The sequence below is a fragment of the Manis javanica genome, chromosome 6, assembly GCF_040802235.1.
Source record: "Manis javanica isolate MJ-LG chromosome 6, MJ_LKY, whole genome shotgun sequence".
In the NCBI taxonomy this organism is placed as follows: Eukaryota; Metazoa; Chordata; class Mammalia; order Pholidota; family Manidae; genus Manis; species Manis javanica.
This window is the reverse complement of record NC_133161.1, coordinates 90,914,788-90,935,537: the sequence shown is the minus strand read 5'-3', so window position 1 is coordinate 90,935,537 and position 20,750 is coordinate 90,914,788. Positions and strand designations below refer to the sequence as shown.

At 33.0% G+C, this 20,750-nt stretch overlaps 2 protein-coding genes across 4 annotated transcripts in view; one reads left to right on the top strand and one right to left on the bottom strand.

The window, feature by feature from the left end:
- The window catches only part of COG5 (component of oligomeric golgi complex 5), a 386,458-nt gene that overhangs the window by 97,018 nt on the left and 268,690 nt on the right, over window positions 1–20,750 (top strand). The window lies entirely within an intron of this gene.
- On the bottom strand, window positions 5,770–16,254 carry GPR22 (G protein-coupled receptor 22). 3 transcript variants are annotated; one of them, XM_073239022.1, is made up of 3 exons: window positions 13,579–16,254; window positions 13,178–13,427; window positions 5,770–12,261 (listed from the first exon to the last, which is right to left on the bottom strand). In XM_073239022.1, exon 3 carries the CDS (start codon window positions 9,603–9,605, stop codon window positions 8,304–8,306), a length of 1,302 nt encoding a protein of 433 aa, XP_073095123.1. In that variant the 5' UTR covers window positions 9,606–12,261; window positions 13,178–13,427; window positions 13,579–16,254; the 3' UTR covers window positions 5,770–8,303. The 3 variants fall into 3 exon arrangements, with proteins under 3 accessions (XP_073095123.1, XP_017515060.1, XP_017515062.1); XM_017659571.3 differs by lacking the exon at window positions 13,579–16,254 and having other exon boundaries at window positions 5,770–9,630; window positions 11,250–12,261; window positions 13,178–13,570; XM_017659573.3 differs by lacking the exon at window positions 13,579–16,254 and having other exon boundaries at window positions 5,770–9,630; window positions 11,998–12,261; window positions 13,178–13,570.

The window sequence follows — 20,750 nt, the reverse complement described above, 5'->3', positions numbered from 1 at the left end:
GTTACCTGCTTCTGGACACTGCAGGTAATTGAAACGGTGGAAGGCAAAACCATGGATAAAGGGGGACCAGTGTGCATTTGTCTCTTTTTCTTTGATTCCCATTGCTCTTTGTGCTCTTATTGTAGTTATATTTTGTCTTGTGATATTGATGTCTTGTGACATATTTATCTCATTGCTGTTACTTTTGTATGTGCATACAAACCAGACCTTTTATGAAGTGTTCAAATTTGGGCAAGTGAGGGCTAGTGCCATTAAGTACAATGGGCTTTGAATTTTTTTTTTTTTAATGCTTATAAGATAACAGACTTGTTTATCTTAGTAACTAGGATTTTATGGTTGTTGCTCCTTGATAATTTCATTTGGGTGTTTTGTGAATCTGCCTACAAGATCCTATTATTATGTTACTTGTTAACTTTTTAGAAACATTTAAGTAGTTTCAGAAGTTGTGGTCTAGAACCAGTAAGCAAATTTGTCAATATATATAGTACTAATAGAATAATATACTACATTTAAAAGTAAAAGCTTCTCATACCTTATTTCTTGGGTTTAATAATGGTGATAGAATATTTATATGGTTTCTTTAATCATGTAGTTGAAAGCACAGTTCTTTTAGCTCTTATTATATCTTCTTACTGTATCTTTGATTTGTAGGAGGAAGATGTTTTAATAAGGATCAGAAATTTCAGGCAAAACTGATTTATCTTAAGATTGGTTGATAGAAATTCAGTACTTTAACTTACAATTTTAGAATTTACTTTTAGCCTCTTCTGGTCAAGGATGAGATGTCATTCTCTGGATGTTAGTCTTTCCCTCAGCTCAGGTGGCTATTCAAGTTTATGGTTTTGCCCTTCACCATTTCTCTGCCAATTATTTTTTCCAGAATTTTGTTGAGAGTTAATATTTAAGGAAGATTTTTCTGAAAGTTAACTATTAGTCCATCCATTTTTCTTAATTAATGAATCTCTGAAGTTTGAGGAGTTGGGGGAGGAGAGGAGTAAGTACATCAGAAATAACCTGGGCAGGCTTTTTTTGTGTGTTTTAAGATCTGTCATTTTTTCAGTTGTAAGTGCCACATCTCTCTTCAAAACAGTCACATTGATTCATTAGATGTATAGAATATGGTGAAATCACTGCTTTAATACTCTAGAATCCATTCTTGATGAAATCTGAATTATAGAGGGTTTTGTACCTGGACAACATTATGTTATTCATTCCCACATAATTCTTTTTGCTGAATTTCCCTTTAGTTTGATGCCATCCTTGTACATTGAGGAAAATTATAGTCATCAGCTTTGTGAGACTTCTGTTGCCTTTCTGTAAACTTGTGATCATTTTTGTACATTGAGGGACATTAGAAACAACCATGTAAGACTTTGTCTTTAAAGTTGTTGTAGAAACATTGTTTACATATTACGTATTTCAGAGAAGGTCTTTGACAGGTGGATGCTGTCTGTCTCAGTTTTAAGAAAACGTTGTTCTTCTGTTGGATAGCTAGAGGATTTTTATTTTACCAGTGTTAAGGATCATGTAATCAACCGCTTTTCTCTTTTCCTATGACCTGATAGAAAGCACAGAGATAATTTTTTGACTCACTTCTTGCAAAAATGATAAGGCCTTAATGATAAATATTTTCTGTTTTCATTTTATACTAGGGTTAATTTTAACTTTTTTTTTTCATTTTTTTCATCCTTGCTCTGGTTTTATTACTAATTTTCTCATTTAATTGTATCTAAAATTGTACGTTTTTTAAAGTTGTCTTATAGTCTCCTTAGAATAAGGTAGATATAAATAAATTATTTACAGTTGGCCCTTGAACAGTAAAGGAATTAGGGCCTCTGACAACCCCCACCCCCCACCACCAGTCAGATATCCACATACAACCTTCGATTCCCCCCAAACTTAACTACTAATAACTTACTGTAGATTGGAAGCCTTACTGATAATATAATCAGTCGATTAACACATACTTTGTGTGTCATACTTGTTATATACTATATTCTTACAATAAACTAAGCTAGAGAAAGAAAATTTTTTTCAAATTGTCAAAAATCTCCAGAAAAATTTCCAGTAATATTTATTGAAAAAAACACACATATAAGTGGACCTGCGCTGTTCAAAACTATATTGTTCAAGGGTCAACTGCATAGTATTATCAGTTTTGCTTTCCTACTTTCTTCCTAACATTAACCATAGATTTGTATTAGTTTTGTATACACACTCTTTTTAGGATCTTACTGAATTCGTAGTTATTTGCTCCAGAGAAAAAGCACACATACATGTACCCATCAGATTTTACACACAGTTTCAAAGGACTCACGTGAGTTGGAAACTCCATACCAAAGTCATTGTTTACCTGGAACATATTATTTAGCAGATGTTTTCTTGTAAGGTGATTATATCCAATCACCTGAACTCTTGTCTTTATGTATTTAAATTATATTCACTAGCAGCACCCCCCCCCTTTCTTTCTGCTCCCACTGTCACCTCTCACAGCTCATTTTCAAAAATAGTAACTTGTTACGGGTTTGTTCTATGATTTAATCTATGAAAATGCTAAAGAGCAGAAGTTATAACATAAGATAATATCAATGTTGTTGGAAGAAATTCTCTATGAAAAGGTTGATAAGAAATGTTCCCAGGGTATTTCTGCAATAACATTTTAAGTATGAAATACCATTCGAAGTATTTATGGAGTATTAGTGTTACTTAAACTATTATAAAATAAAATAGGAAATTAAAGTTGTTATAAATTATCAAAGAGTGGCTAAATATTCCTATTCCCTATATTGTGTTGATGGCACAAATTATGATAGCAAAGGAAAACTGACTGACACCATCTACCTAACTTGAGTGACACTTAATCAAAAGGTACACAGTACAGTTTTTTAGTATTTTCACTGCAAATTTGTTTCAGAAGTAAGTCTTACCCTTCTTGGATGGATGTGCTTTGGTAGTCTGCCTTGATTAATGTCTCTCAGAAATATATGACATACTGCTTTCGTGGAAGCAGGGTGAGGAAAATGACCTCAATCCCATATAGGCTCAGCTTTCTTCCTTTATCTTACTTGATGCTTCAGGGTTTGATTGTGGTAGGAGTTGATACTGGTGGCAGTGACAGGCATGACAGCACTTTTTGCCACTTGCTGGTGGAAATACAGTTGTCATGCTTGAAAGCCATTGAATCAGCTTATAGAGGTCTGTTAAAAATGTGTGAATAGAAGGGTAGAGATGCTTAGGATTATTTCCACATGTTATTTTATCATGAGCAAGGAAAGAAATACTGTTTTTTAAGTTTCTCAGCTCTTCTGTAAAAATGAATATTCTTTAAAAGGTGGTAGCTTTCATATTAGTGATGAGCCTGATTTTCCATTTGCTTCCACACCTCAACACCATTCTGTTCTAAGTGTTTGTGAATTATTGTAATATCTAATGTTTATTTTGCTTGGTATGATGCAGTATATATTGTTACATTAGTAATATGTCCAGTCAATTGGTATTTCTTTTTTTTTTAAAGTTCCTGTCACTGTCTTGAATGCTTGTAGAAAAAGTCTTCAAATTATTATCTCTATATTCTCTTTGTACTGCTGTAAGAGCTGAGCATCTGAGTATTTTCCTGCCTTATCTAAGTTTAATTATCTCTGTTTTTCTCTTTTATAATATAATGTGAGCTCCTTTGTACCCTAGCATTTATTATTAGCCATCTCATGTTTAGCTTTGTTCGTGTTCACTGCAGTTCCGTTGGGAGCTTACATTCAGAAGGAGTATGTACAAATCCGTCTCTGAGATGTAAAGAAAATAGGCTCCAAAGGTTCCTTCAGTTTTTTTTTTATTTCTCATCTTATTTAAGTGAAGAAAATAAATATATTATTTTATGGTTCTTCCCTTGCTTACCCCTCTACTTAGAATAACCTGCTTTCCAGTTTGCCAGATAACCTTTTTTTAGCTTTTTCAAGATGATCTTGAAATGTAGCTTGAAGCTATTTAATTATAATAGAAAAAGGCTAAAGTATTTGATATATTATCAATGTTTTTTAGAAATATTACTGTTTTTTAATTTTTTAAAATTATTTTTACGCATCATTAGCAAAGAATGAAGGAAATAAATATAATGGGTTGGATGGGTAGTCACAATAAATTTTTAGGGAAAAAAGCAAAGGATGATATTTACATTTTTTACTTTATATACCTTGGTAATTTTCCATTAACTGTTTACAATTTTTTGTAATTAAAAAGTTACTGAAGAAGAAAATATGTGTTTAATGGAAAAGCTGAATAAACCAATATGCAAAATATAAAGTAGATAATTTAAAGCATCAACTTGGAATTTTCATTTTGAATAGTTTCTTGAATGTTATTTAGTTAACCTGATTGAATTTTCTACTCTGCCATAAATCCTTTTTGTTTTTGTCCTTGGTATTCGTTTACTTTCACATAAGCATAATTTAAAAGTTGTAGATTGTTGAGGATAATAGTTTCTTATCGTCCTTTTTATGGCCATCATTTTAATTCTTAAATCTCTTATACCAGTTGTCTATCTTATCCACTTGCATGCCTGTTGATTCTGCCTTTGCATTGCCTGTCACATCTCTACGCTCCTTTGCAGAGCTACTGCTGGCACTTCTTGCCAGGCTTTTTATTACCTACCAAGGTGATAGCAGCAGCTTCCCATCTTCTGTGTCTTACCCAACTGACAGTTTGGTTTCTCACTTTGCCATTCCTGTGTCTTACCCGATCGACTCTTTTTACATATTGCAGTTTTATTATCATTATTTTTTGTAGCTTGTTTCTCATTATATGATTCCCTTGCTCAGATTTCTCAGCTGGCATTTAAGACCTCTCTTTTGGCCCCAATTTAACTTACCAGATCAACTTCTTGCTACTATAGTACTTTTCTTCTAGAGAGAGCAATGTACTGTTTCCAGAATATGCTTCAATACCTTTCCTCAACAGTGCTTTTGTTTATACTGTTCTGAAATCCAATTTAATTCCCTTTTTAGTCTATTAATAGGAACTTTGCTCTTTTTTAAAAATAGTATTTACCACATTCTGCCTTTTTTAATAGGTATTACCTTACTTTTTACTATCTTGATTCTAGATTTTAAGCTGCAAAGGTAATGACACTATTCAAATGAATATGAATATCTGCAACAATGCCTTCTACATTGTAATAATTCAAATATTAGTTGAATTACAAAGTTTACTTAAATGTACAGTCATAAAATATAATAAAACCAAAAGTTCTATTGACTTTGGTAAGTAGTCTTAAATCACTATGTTGAATAAAGGCCTACTGAGCCCCTGTCTCTTATACTTTTGTTTTTTACTTTTAGTCTAATCTCATTTAAATGAGGAATTTAATTTTTAATGCCCAGAGAATTGAGATTTTGCTATAATTTTATTTGGGTGATTAAAAAATAGGCCACATACCTAAAAATTCACTTACCTTGACTGAGAAGTACAGAGTTATTATGAGTGTCATTAAAAAAAAACAATACATAATTGTAAATCATTTTCATAATAGGTTTGAACATCTGTTGAGTTACTACTTGATAAAATAATAATCTTCTTATATTAGCAAGTAAAACAAAAAGTTCCAAATTTTGTTGAGTTCATTTTTGGTTAGTTTTTAAAATAAGAGTTCTTATTTCTATTGTTTTGAAGAACTAACCTGTTTGACTATATAGAAATTATATCTGTGTGTATAATTTATGGCATGGTTAGAAAAATAAGATTTTAAGAAGGATCCTATATTGAGTTACTGTTACCTCTGTTGTTTTTGCATTTAAAATTTTCATTCTAACATGAAAAATTGGCATTAATGCTTATTCTGGTATAATTATTTGAAATGAAGTGGAAAGTTTATGTGTTGTAGTGAAAGTTGTCAAGAGGAGAATAAAAATATTTCACCTTTTCATAGAACAAACATTTAATAAAAATGATTGTCTAAACTTCTCATTCTCTCATTTAAACTGAAGTCAGTAATTGCAAACATATTTGTGACTTGTCTTTAAAAGCTGAGCTTTTTAACGTAAATATCGGTTTATATATTATGTAGCATTTAACATTTAAAAAGCTATTAGAAATTGTCTGGTAAATATGAATTTTCTTTGTTGTAAATCAGTGTGGGTTGTTGTATACCTGAAAGATCATTACAGGTGTGCAAAAATGCTTTGTAATTGTTCCAGTGTCAAGTGTAGAAATAATAACAGTTTAGAGGGCAGTGTTATAATATTTGCCATTTATTTCTTATTTTTTTAGATTTTTTATTACAGAGAATGAGGGCATGAAAGCAGTTTAGGCAAATATATTAGAAAACTTTTTTTACTGAGTTCTTTGGCAAGTTTATAGACTTGAAGATTAAAAATATTTAAAATACAAAGGGTTTTCTCTCAATATGAAAACTCTAAAAATAGTCTAATTTCTATTAAGCTTATAAAATTAAATATGATAATTTAAGTTTATGCTCAGAAGTCTAAGCATAAAATTAGTTTAAAAAATTTTAATGAATATATTAGATATACTGTGTCAAACATTTATCAAATGAAAAAATGTTAATATTTTTATGAAGTCTTAATTTCTTTTTATGGTTTCAAAATATAAGTCTTACTTGCATATGCCACATTTTGTCAAATTGAACCATTTCTTTAATTCCATAAAAGAGTAGGAAAAAAAGGCAGAAAGAAGCTGCCTTTGTCAAGATTTGACATTATTTTAACAAATAAATCACTGTTAAATTTGCCATATAACTTCAGTGAATTCAAGCTATTGCACGGTGCTCATTTCCCCAAGGATTGAGGTATTCACTAACTATATTGGATAAATCTCATTTATTTACAAAAAAGTGATTTATTATTGTTAGACAAAATTTTTTTACTTAAAAATGAGTTGCTACTTGATTTAGTGAATACACTGTTAAAAAACAATATTGACCCATTAACCAATTACAAGGTGGCAAGTATTTGCCTACTTTAAGTAGCTTTTTGCTGTTTTTTAATACAATGATAATTAGCACTCATCAATAGATTATTAGATTATAGCAACTGGAAAATATTTGTTGGCTTTGAGATTCCCAAACCTCATATCTGTAGTTAGGATTCACAATCTCATAGCAAAGAAGTATTCCAACATGAATTGAAGATGGGAGATAAAATGCTGAAAGTTAAATTAAGTCATGTAGAATAAAACAAAACGACAAGATTTATTTTTGCTTTAGTGATTTTCCGAGTGGAAATAGAACTACTGTATTTTGAAACATGGTTATGTGGGAACATTGTGTAAATTGTGTTAGGCTGAAGTTCCTGTATATCTAAAATTAGAAATAGTTACTTTTGTTAAACTTTTCTACAATGTTATATAAAGTTTTTTTCTTCCTTGTATTCAGATTTTATTAGTTAACTTCTATTATACAAAAAGCCTGACTTGAGTAAAGTAAGGAAGTCAGCTTATTTTAATGCACTGGTTTTTACCAATGTACTGTATGAATCCAGAGCATTTGGCTTAGACTCAAGCAAAGTGAGAAAGGAAGAAAGAGGCTAGTGCTTTAATTTTCTTCCTTCTCTTTATTATCAGTTCATTTGTATATTTTAGGCATAGTGCCCTTGATCTTAGAAATTCAATGTGTTTTTCATAATAAACTTGAATTTCAAAGTTTCTGTAGCTTGGTGTGCATACAGAGGACTGTTTTTTGGTTCTTGAATTTTAAAATCCTGATAAATCCTACAATTTCTACATTTAAAAAAGAGGATAAAGTTTTATGCATAGCTCATAATTTTTGATGCATTTAGTATTACAGCAAGTAGACAACACCAGAAAACAGTACAGGATACAGAAAATCCTGGATTGTTTTGATTGTTTGGAGCCCGTAATTTTTATTCTTATGTTAAAATGCTGTATCAGTTGTCATCATATAAATATATATATAGTTTGTGGCTTAGAAACAATATACTTTATATTAAAAAAAAGCAAGGATATCTGTGTCAGTTATGTTTTAAAGTTGTACACTGTTTTAAGGCTATGTATTTATTCTTTAAAAAATATGACTTACATGAGTATCTTCTGATGGACAGACATAATATTGACAAAATATACACAATATTATTTTAACAAACTGCCATGCAACAAATACATTAAGTAATGAAGAAATTGAATATATATGACCTAATCTAATCTTGACATTTACATTGAAAATTTACAACCCATAACTAATACTTAAAGTGTTTTTCCTCATATTTGGCAGTAATTCCATTTTTTACATTTTAATTGAGAACTTCTGAATGTGGGTTTGGTGAACCTTAGTCTTTTCCTTAGTCTGTGACGACCTGAGGTACTAAGCATTTTTCTCTTATTTCACTATCTTCAAAGCAAAGTTTTTTGTTTCTTTTAGGATCTATCCAAGAGTTGTGTATTACAGCATTATTAGGCATGGGGTCGGCTTCCACTATGGAAACAACTCGCTTTTTCATTTTACTTTTCAAGACCTTTTGAAATTTTTGTCTAGTGAATGCATATAGTAGAGGGTGAAATATAGTAGTTCCATAAGCCATGACTAGAAAACACAACCTTAATTTTACTAAAAGGTCACTTGGGCCTAAACATAAAATGGTCGTATTTAAAACAGAAATTGGTGTCCAGCAGAGAAGAAATGTAGAAATAATCAATAAAGACATTCTGAAGACTCTTTTTTGCCTTTCTCTTCGTTCACGGTGTCGTTTCACGGCTCGCCGGAGTGCAATTATTACAGAGACTGAAGTTCTTACACCAAAGACTACATTTCTCCCACCACTGCTTTGTGACATGTCTGTAGTCTCATGTTGTGTGGTTAGAGAAATTGTCTTTTTCTTTCTTGCTTTCTTCTTCTGCCCTGTTGAAAATCTTGTGCCTATTCGAATATTAAGAGCCTGAAGTATTTTGGTGTATGTGATTAACATTACTATGACAGTGAAAAAGAATATTGGGATCTGTACTAGCAAGTGGTAATACATTCCCAGTTCAGTGTAGTATTCATTTATACTGACACACAAAAGTGTCTTGTTTTCCCATGTATTTCCACTTTGAAGACTGAAAAAATTTACCTCCATAAAGGGAATCATGAAAGAGAAAAATGAAAAAATCCAAATGGATATCATGAGCATTACAGCTCTGCCCATTGTCAGAATTCGGTTTGCAGGTTTTACAGAGATGTCGTATCTGTCCAGAGTGATAGCAAAAATGTTGATTGCTGTTGAGACACTTGCAAAAGATACACAGGCCTCATGGAAACAGCAAATGAGAGCAGTGTTACTCTCCAGTGAAAGCAGAAGGATAACTATAGTCAGAGGAATACATCCCACACAAATTATTACATCAAGTACATGAAGATTCATTGTAATAATGTTACTGACAGAGTTGATTAAGTTGGATTTCATGCAGTAAAGTATCAGTACGGTGAGGTTACTGCCAAGTCCCAGCACAATTTCTAACATAAGAAATCCGGTGAGAGACACTTGAAAGCTTAATGGATATGATAGTGGTTGGTACATATTGGTGTTGATGTCATCAATGTCATCTCGCACTGTAATGTTAGATTCAGACTGCATGTTGATTTCCAGAATGGGAGAAAAACACATTCTTTTGGAGCAGTTGGTGTTTTCCCTAGAAAGTGAAATAGAATAAACTATTTGATATTTGGCAATTTAAATGACGTATAAAACATGTGTTCTTTGTAAAAACTCGTGTGTTCTTAAAGTTTGTAAACTATTAATGAGAAATAGAATTAAGGAAGCATCATGGTTGTATTATTTTGATATAAGAGGAAATAGGGTCCTCCCTTTGAAGAAATAACTATATGGGAATATTCAATATATAGTTCAGAATTATTTAGTATACTAAAAAAGATTTTCCTCATTTGGATTTTTCAAGGATATTATTTGAGATAAAGTATATTTTTATACAATGAAACTATCCAGTATGCAAAAGTAATTTTAGCTCAGTGTTTTAAGGTTTCATTTTAAAATGTTGTGAGAAGGTGGGAAATAAATGCTATTTTAATATGTTCTAGCATAATTAGTGTAGGTGTAATTATTCCCTTAAGATTTCAAATAAACAGGACAAGTGTTCATTTAAAATGTAAGTGGCACAGAGCACTAGTTTTAAACTGTTTTAAACCATTTTGTCCATGTTCTTGACTGAAATCCATATTCAGTAATCAACAGTGTGTTTGGGGATATTTGTAGTTATTTCTCAAAGACATAAGCTAATGATAAACATCTTATTTCGCAGTGAAAATGTTCACACTGAACTTTATAATGGGTGCACTTACGATATAAACATTGGGGGAAAAGGACATTATGTTAAGGTACAATGTCACAAAGATTTATAAAAGAGCACTAAATCACTCCTATGAATGATTTATTTTGTGACCACACCCTCTCGTACCTTGTAGAAGGAGAAAATTGAAATTTAATATATTAAGAAATAACCATTTTTGAAGTGGTTTAAAATAATGTATCAGTTGATTTTATTTGTTTAAACATTTTAAAATAAAAATGAAATTTTAGGGAAAAGAATATCTGAAGCCCATTTCCTGAGGAATCTCTTTAAAGTTACACATTCCCTGTGAAACCTTTTATATAAATCACCCACTGTACATATATTTGAGGAAAATAAAAAAAAAAACTCTTTTGCTAATTCATGCAAATCTATATTTTAATATATAGAGGTTTAGAGTAATCTATAAAAATATCTGGTTTTCTGGGCTAAAATGTCAGTAATCAGTATATTCAGTTAAAATATAAAATACAACCAACTATATTTTACATTTTAAGTACAGCATTTGACTGTAAAATCATAAACAAATACTAAAAACTAAAAATTTTCAGATCTCATGTTAACTTCTTTCACTTGATGTAACTGTGACAAGTTTTAGAGTACAGTTTTATTTATGCATATTATCTTAGGGAATATTTCAGAAACAAATGATAATTATTAATTTCTTTTATGCTTGGCATAAAATATTAGAGGCATATATTCGAGTAAGTGAAGGTCTTAGCCCACATTCAAATCGTATAAAAATGGAAAATTTTAAGTGTACCAAATTTTCTGGACTGACAGATTAAACATCATGTCTTTTGTCACATCGGTTAGATTTATAACTAAATAAAGCAGAAATGTCAAGTTAGATAATTAAGAAAAATGCATCTTTTCTAGAGTAAGGTTCTTTTCTTCTGTAAATGTTAAATAGTGTGGTGGGGTACATGCATCCTCTGACCTACCTGTTTGCTGTTGCCTATGGGCCTTTTGGCTCACTATAGCAGTTTTTCACAAATTGATACATGGTGTCATTGGCAGATTTTGACATGAATTTTTACCCGACAACAGTGAAGTAGCTGTGTTTTATTTCATGTCTTGTAGGAATTCTTTTTTTTCTCTCCAGTACTTCAACTGTATGAATTATGAGAGTTAGTTGGCTGGTGGATTTCTAAAGACCAGTACAAAATATTTGTGTTTGTTTTGTCTTAAAAAGTCAACCAAGAGAAACTTCCTCAAATGATAGGAGTTACATTTCCCTTTGAGGGAATATATGAAAGTGTCTGTTTCCCAGAACATTTGAAAACAAAAATGGAAACATAAGGTTTCTAGCTTCTAGAATGTATTTAGACATCCTTTTGTTAACAAATGTAAGTCTGTTTCTATAGCAGTCCTTAATTTCTTGATCACATAACTTGCTTTATATTATAAATCCAGTCCGTGTTTGATGAAAACCATCAGCTATTTAATTTGGTTTGTTTTCATTAGAAGAAGATACATACTTGCTGATAAAACTTAGATGGAAAAATCTTTTAGTAATATTAATTGATATGAATATCTGAATATTTAGTGCAGAAAACACTTGCTAAAGCTTCATTTAGCTTGCTGGTAGTATATGATATTCTTCTTCTGGCAATCCAGGTTTCATTGTTTCTTCAAGAATCCACAATTCTGATATGTTAAAGTATAAGCTCCCCCATTAAAAATGCTCACCATTTTGTTGTCAGGCTTTTACAGTTATATTATTTTTCTTTTTGTGGCTATTTTATATAGCATCTTCTTAAAATGATTATTGTTGATGTATTACATCCCAGCAGTAATGTAGACCTGTGTTCTCTGCTTTTAACTCCTTAATGCCTTAAAATCATGTGTTACAAGAATATCCTGCAGTTCGTGGTTCAGACAGCTAAGGAGATGCTCGGTCAGATGGGTTCTTCATATTGTCAGTTGTAAATATTGAATTAGCTGTCGTGGGCCCTTGTGAAAAAAAAAATGGTTAAGAAATAAGGTTCCTAATAATTTCCAGTTAATTGAAAGTTACTTTTGTTTAACACCATATATGGTATTTGTTATCAGAATAAGCAAATTGTAGTATTACAGCCACAGCTTATGCATAAATTGGATTTCTTTAAATAAGAGATTCTCTTTTCCTAACAAAGGTCATAAATATTATTTGATAACAGAGGTAACAGTACAAATGTAACCATGAAAGAAAAGCTGCATTTTTAAAACTAATTTCTGCTCTCATTTTACAGCTAACCTGTTTTTCAGAGATCATGAGCAATTAGCATACACTAAACATACTGTCATCCCTTTTTGTCTTTAAAATAAATTCAGCAGTATTTCCTGCTGTAAAATACTGTAGCTTGCTTATTAGCACATGGTTTGAATTTTAACTAATAAAACAGATTCCATGATAAGATACTATAAATCTCCATTGATGAATTGTTCATGTGGTTAAAATGTAAAAGGTAAAGCAAAATGTTAACTGCAAATTAAATTTTCAATGAAAAAGCCCAATAATAAAGTTAACCTAAAACTGAGTGATAAATAAGAACTAAATAGTAAATCTAATTCTTTTAAGAAACACAAGCATTTTTTTTAAGACTTGAGAAGAACTGTTCCCTGATGACATTAAGAATATTTAGTCTGTCTGAAGTGACTTAAAAACTGATGTCTTCATTAGTGAGTCAACAAAGAATATTCTTGGTATTTAACAATGCATCTTTAAAAATTACATTTAAAATATATCAGGTCTTAAAAGATAAAGAGCTTACAAATACATGTTAGCAGTAAGTAAAATTAAACTCTTAAAATTTAGGCTGAAATTTTCAAAGTAATTTTACCCCACCATGCCGGTTCAAAAGCAGCTGTAATAAGGAACGTGTCTTACCTCCGCTAAAGATTTGATAAAATCTTGATGTAGTTGAAGCGTTTCCAGTTTTGATTGATTCATTTTGTTCACTTGTTAGTAGAGGACTGGGGGATGAGGGTCATAAACATCTCTTCGGAAAAGACCTTAATGAAAATATGTGTCTGTACTGTGCCATTGTTTCAGCAGTACTGCTAGTGTGTGGAACATGTAGTGCTGCTTAGAGGCTGCTGCAGTCTTTCACTCTTCCTACTGTGGAATCAATAAGCATCTGAAAAAACATAATGAAAGTAATTTAACATTCTGAAGGCTTCTTGTCTCCAGAGACGACATTTAGATTCAGTCTTTCTAAAAAGGAACCGGCACCACTGCTTTTCAGAGGAAAGCCTGGTCTGGGCAGCTTTTGCAGAATGACAGCCTACCTTGTCGCTTCTCTCCACTGCAGAGAGATGCAGTGCATTCACTAATCTTGATTGGTCAGTTGTATTGGGCTTAAACTGCTTGATATGTATAGCAGGGATTCCCCCCCTCCCCACTGTTTTATATAAGGATACTTTTTTAAAAGGCTGTATTTATAAGTGGTTGTATGTTGCTTTTAAATAGAATATGAGTAAATCAGTCTTTTAACAATGTGTCTATTCTGGTTTGTTGCTCATGTATGCCAAATATTAAAAAATGCAGGGATATGGAGGGTCTTGCAAGAATTACATAGTAAAAAGTACATATTCTCTTTAAAGCCTGGATAATAAATAGCACTTGAGAATATTTTAGTCATATATATGTTTTTAGTTGAGATTCTTTGTTCTACAAATAGAAAGCGACTGCATCTTCACTGTGAACCACATTGAATTTCAACTAGTTTGTTTGTATTCAAGTCATCTTCTTTGTGTATTTCAAATTGTTGTGAACATCTCAAGGTGTTAAACATTGTTATGACTGCAGTATTCATTCATTCAGGAAGTCATTCATTCATTCATTCATTCAAAACATTAATCAGATTGATCTAAGGTGATTATACCCTAAAATATTTTTTTGAAACTCTATTGCTGTTGGCATAGTCTCAGTTTGTAAAGATTTAATCACATGCATTACTTTTAAGATTATTACTTAGTCTTTACCTTAGGTAAACCTTTCATTCAGTGTGTATATACTGATCATTTGTCGTAATATATTATGTCAGCTGGCTATTTCTGTTTTTAACCTGGGCACTTCTAATGGATTGCTATGCCTGAAATGTTGTATGTGGCTATAAGCTAATGTTATTGGGCAAATATATTGGTAAAGGACAAAGGAAGTTAGTTACATGGTTTCCTAAGATATAAAGTTAAATTATTTTAAGATAGATCTGTCAAAAGAATAAAAACAATGGTATCAGTAATTAACTTAAAATATTGCTTTAAATTTTTATTAACTTTGCTTACCTGTAAGTAATTTTCTATTCTCAATATTGAGGAATTTTTTTTTAGACAGTGGCTAGATTATATATCTGTTGACAAAGTAGAAGACATGTTGCAGATGACTGAATTATTAGAAATATAATCATCACCTATTTCCATTATTCTGGGAATATTAGTGACCTTCATTTAAAAAAATGTGTACCAAATTTTTAATTTGTAGTTGGAATTAATCTTTTATAATTGTGAAAAGCAGTATGCATTTTTATCATCTTCCACTGGTAGTGTTTAAGCTTCACAGGGGCTAGCTGAGTAGACTGTAAGTTTTGATTGTACTTCTATAGAAGGTGGGAGTAGTGTAGTAGAAAATATAGTTGGGAGTTTCAAAAATTTTCTGTATAGCTGTGGTGGTGAGGTTTTGGTAATGTTAAAAATTAAAGTATTGTGTAACTTCTCATGCATTTTGAAAGTTGGAGAAAAGGATCTTGTTAGAATGCTAGCCATGTTTGTGGGTAGTATGTGCTTGTGCGCGCACACACACACACACACGCACACGCACACAATGCTATTTTAAGCTTAAAATTAAACCAGAGAAAATAACATGAGTTGAAACTTGTGGGGATGAGAAATTATCACCCTAGTGAAATACATATGGTGCTTCTCTGCCAAGAGTTCAAGTTTTTTTTTGTCTATATTTGTTGTCAGAATATCCCTATGAAGTAGAGGAAACTAAGGCACAGAGTTGTTTAATGAGTTGAAAACAACTTAGGTAAGTTAGTAGAGCTATTGTTAGAACTCTGCAAACTACCCTTTTCCTATAGTTGGCCCCCTGTCTTTGGAAACATATGAAGGTATTTGGGACTTAGAATTGGGTGACCTGAGTTCAGTTACTACTTAATAGTTATATGACTTTTTGCAGCTCAAGTTTTCTCTGGGTCCAGAATAGAGTTTTGATTTTATTGTTGTTGTTGAAGTATACATTTCTGTACTTTAACTCTCTATGAGACAGTATTTCTAAGTTATATTCAGACTATATTGAAGAAACAAATTCTGGGATCTTTGTAAAAAATCATGCCAGGAATGGTTCAGGTCTGGACATTGCTTTTGATTCCCTGTGCAAGTGACTTGTAGTTCAGAATACACAAGATACCACCAACTACAGTATTTTTTATTGCGTACAATGCTTAGTATAGTTTTCTTTTTAAAAACTACAAATTGTGACAGTGACTGTACTGGGGTTTGTGGGGGGGATTTGGTGAAGGGGGGAGCCTAGTAAACATAATGTTCCTCATGTAATTGTAGATTGATACAAAAAAAAATTGAAATGATAATCTTTTGGCATGTATAACAAATCTTAATTTTTTAAACATACATACTGAAATATTTATGGATGGAATTATATCTAGGATTTACTTAAAAAATCTGGGGGAAGGGAGAAGTTGGTATGAATACAGATACAATAAGATTGGCCATGAAACGATAATTGCTGAGTACATGGGGTTCATTATATTATTCTCTTTACTTTGGTGTATGTTTAAAATTTTCCCTAATATAAAATTTTAAAAGTTAAAAAAAACAAAAAAACTACAAATTGGTTTGGTGATTACAAGGCTTTCTGATATCTTTGTTGGATAAGCCTAACTTACTTAGTTTTTAACAAAGATGAAAAAAATATCTCAGCCACTGGATTGAAAATCAAATTATTTTCATGAAAAATATTAGTATCAAATTATGTCAGAATTTATAGATTCTTATTTCCATAATAACAGATTCCCACACTTGTGCACCTAATACATTTTGTATTCATATAATACACTAAATTTGAAAAATGCTACAATTGATTATTTAAAACCAAATTTTTTGTTATAAGTAACTTTATAGATTAATTTTTAGTTAATTATTAACCTGGAAAGCTTTTCTAGCGATAACTAAGCAACAGATAGGAATCTAAACCCCAAATATCTCTATTAATATCATTTTTCACAAGTTGTATTTTTCTTTCTTGTTGCATTTTGATTGCATAAGAATTTTAATTCTTAAAATTTCTGATATGGGAGTCCTTTTAAATTTTATTCATTTGTCCCCTTCCCTTTGGACAACTGTGAATAATATGAGAAAGTAATTTATCGCTGGCATTTACACTGTACTAATTATATCAGGTCTTTGTATCAGATCTGGCTTGTGTCTAGTTCTGTTTCTACATTTTTGATGATTCTCTGAGTTTGTAAGTAAAAAAACTCAACTTTGTGAAATGTTGGAATTGACCACAACTGAAAGTGCTTTGAACCTTTTTGCAAAGTACATATACTAAAGCAGTTTCTTGTCGCTGAAAAATCACTTTTTATTGCTTCAAGGGTATTCTTTCAATTAATACTTAATATTGTAACTAACTCTCAATTCTCTCTGCTACTGGAGCCCAAGGAAGAAAGGTTTATTTCAGTTTAAAGTCAAATCAAAAATTTCATTTGACTTCTCGACTTCAAATTTCTTTAAACAAATGTTTTACCAGAAAATTAGAAATGGACCATCTGCTGAAACCTCCATCAAGTAGGGAGTAGCCAAGGTACTAGAGAGTCAACAACATTGGCAATTCATTATCTGTAAGAGAATACTTGAAAATGATTATAATTGTATAAAGTACATGCACTGGAACTGTATACTCTTCACAGAAAACTCCACAAAGCATTTTTCTCCATTCTTCTCTACCTCACCTAAGTTGAGCTTTAAATGTTTTCATTTGTATTTTTCATACTATGTATTTGTAAATCATTTGCCATCATCATATATATTATAAAAAAAAATGATACTGCTTTCCATTTTCTCATCCAAACCTAGATTTTTGGACTGTTACTACTTTTTAATCTCTGTATGTTATCCTACTGTTGGCCTGTTGTCTTTGGGACCTTATCCAAATTATTATATCCCTTGCCCCCAGTTTTTTGGCTTCTCTTTTGAGTGATTTATATCCCTTTTTGCCACCTTAAATATATTGGATTTGATGATGTTTTTCTTATATTTCTATCAAAGAATTATACAAGCAGTCATGTTTGTGCCTTTTTCCCACATTGGTTTCTTTTTTGTTGCTTCATTCTCTCCACACAATTCTCTTATTGTAGGTTAGTATGCAGAATCGAATTAAATCTGTGTCCTGAAAACAAGTCAGTTTGATGAACCAGATTATGTATTTAAGAAAGGTATGGCACATCCCCTCCACTGTGCTGTTACAAGTCCTGTGCTCTAGTGGGAGATGGAGCTCAAAAGCGGTTTATGAACCGGTGGTCTGTTAATGAAACTGTTAGACACATAGAATGCTGCCATCTTTGTGTTCAGAACTGAAGAATGGTAGAGTTCCCTTGTAGACTCAGTAATTTTCATAGTATAATTGGGGAATCCATTTGGAAAAATGGATGCATTTTAAGAGTTTACTGATAATAGCTAAAGACTGTGCTCACTGGTTGACTTGCTGGTAGGAAAAAAGAGCAAAATATCTTCAGTTACTGTCACTTTCTAGTTCTCATTTAGGGATATACTATCTACAGAAAGTCTTGCAGTGATTTCTGTTGGTACTGAGAGGATTTAGACATCAATTTGGGAATAATTAACAATTGAGTCTTCCAGTTTATGAGCATGGTATCTTTGTTATCTTTAGGTCTTCTTTGATTTTTTTTATCAGTGCTTTATAGTACTTAGCTTATTGATCCTGCATCTATTTTGTTAGATATGTACGTAATTATGTCATTTCTATGGTGGTGTTGAAATAGTGCCTAATTTTTTTTTACTGAAGTATAGTTGATATATATTCTTATATGGTTTCAAGTATATAGCACAGTGGTTCACCTGTTACCCACATAATTAAATTCTCAGCCTCACTAGTACAGTTACTATTTGTCAACATAGGAATATCTTACAGAATCCTTGGCTAAATTCTCCCTGCTGTACTGCCATCCCTGTGACCAGCTTATGTTATGATTGAGAATTTTTGTATTTTTTAAAACAAATTAAAATTATCAATTTTTGGTACACAGGAGTACAATGTTTTTTGTGTATTGACCTCATATCCTGCAACTTTACCAAAATCACAGATTAGTCTTAGGAACTTTTTAAATGAATTCCGTGGTATTTTCTATATACAGTGTCATTTGCAAATAGAGACAGTTTACTTCTTCTTGAACCATATGTGACTTTTATGTCTTCCCTTACCTTATTGCACTGCCTAGTGCGTTTTGTATCAGATTTGATAAAGAGTGTGTTGGCAGAAGCAGGCCGCCATGGGCCCTGAACATCTCTGAATGTCCTAGGTCACGCTGGGTCCTGCTGGGTATGCCAGGAATGAAGACCTGATTACTCTTTATCGGGTCGATTTCTCAGGGTTGTATTTGAAGCTGCCATTCTTGAGGGACGCAGTTATCACTCCTCAGACAAAGAGCAGACTTGCTTCTGATTTTTATAAAAGTGGTAAATTTCCCAAGCTTAGTGTTCCTCAGCTGTGAGGCAAACTGACTGTATGTAGAGTATCCACTTAGGTGCTTCTGCCAAGGGGACTTGGAGGGGAAGGTGAAGTGTCAGTGATGTGATCCTCATACCACTTGCTGTGTCAAGGGTAATAAAGTCCTTTGCCTCTGACCCTGGCATCTTATGTCTTCTGCCAGCATCCATGACAGAAACAGGCTATTTTCATAGCTTGTAAATAGGTTAACATCCTAGACCCTTTACAATTTTTGACAGTTTTGGCAACATGGATGTGATACTGACAGAAATGTGGCTTCCTGCAAGAGAAAAGACAAGGGCCCTTAGAGACCAGTTTAGGGGATTTGAGATCCAGTAGCAAATACTCTTGTTTAAGCAGTGGGTTAGTAAATGCCCTGCTAACTTTTCTGTTAGTTAATATTTAGAGGCTGATCAGTGAGAGGTCAGAAGTAAATGAAGCTGCCTGAATGGCGCTTTGGTTGTTGCTTACGCTCTAGGCTGGAGGAGGAAAGAAGGTTATTACATCAGCGAGGCAGCAAGCCTCTGGGCCCAAGACAAAAGGCAGTATGGCTGTAGCTGCTCAATCAAGGGCTCCCCAGAGCTAAAGCAAAAGGTGTCAGCAGTGAGGATGCAGAGCTTCAGGAGCTTGAATACATTATAACTTCATTTAGGTGAGTCCAAGTAGGCAGTTTGAATGTAAATGTGCAGTCTTGCTTATTGGAGCGGAGCGCCTCTTTCTGTGTCCTCTCATTCCTCTCTTCCCATCTACTCTAACCTCAGTGGCTTAAGGTAAAAACCAAGTGTGGTAGGGAACCTCCAAGAGTGGGAGGAATTCAAACTTGGGTAGCTCTGTTGGATATAGGTGCCCAAGCACCGTCCTACTGGGTCCTGTGGGGAGAAAGCATGGCAGATGTCAAGGAAGGCTGAAGGCCCTGAGGACTGCAGGATGGGGCCAGACATTGTGCACAGGGAAAATTAAGGGCATCTAGGCCCGGGCGCTTGCAGGAGCTCACGGGTATGATGACGGAAGTGGTTCCAACCCTGGGGTGAGGAGCCAAGCAGAAGAAAAGCCTCCCACCACCCCAGCCCTCCTTTGCAGGATAGCCTCCCGGACTACCTCCACTCTCCCTGCCTGGTCAGAAAATAACACCTTTTCCTGGCGGTAGTGGCTATAGCTCCTTTCTGTGTGTTCCTGCAGGGGGATCACACTCACATTCAAGAAAAGCTGAAGTGTGGGTGGAGCCTTGGGACATTTTCAGTGTGCTGTTGTTCTGGCTTCCTCTGACAACGGTATATTTGGTATTGGTGGTTTTTACCTGTTTACACTGTGAATGCTTGTAAGTTCACAGGAGTTTCTCCCATTCTTTGTTTGCTGCATGTCCCTTCCCCAGGTGATCCAGCACAAACAATGTATCATCCCAGGAAGAAAGAAAAGGAAATCAACGCTTCAGTTAAAAGACTTTGTGGCTACTCAAGTACTGGGACCATTTCTTAGTACAGCAGTGCCCCCTCCCTGACCCAGTACCAAGTGCACTTCTTTTGAAAAGGCCTGCTGCTAAGGTCTTGTTAAATGATACACCTGACCTCTACACGCTTGTGACTTTCTGGCCTGATGTTGCCATTTTGGGATAGGTTAACTCAGATTTGATGACTAACAAAGAAAGGGCCCAGTAGACTTCATTGATCAGATGAAAATGGTTTGCTCAGGGGTACAGCTCACCTGGCCTTAGAGT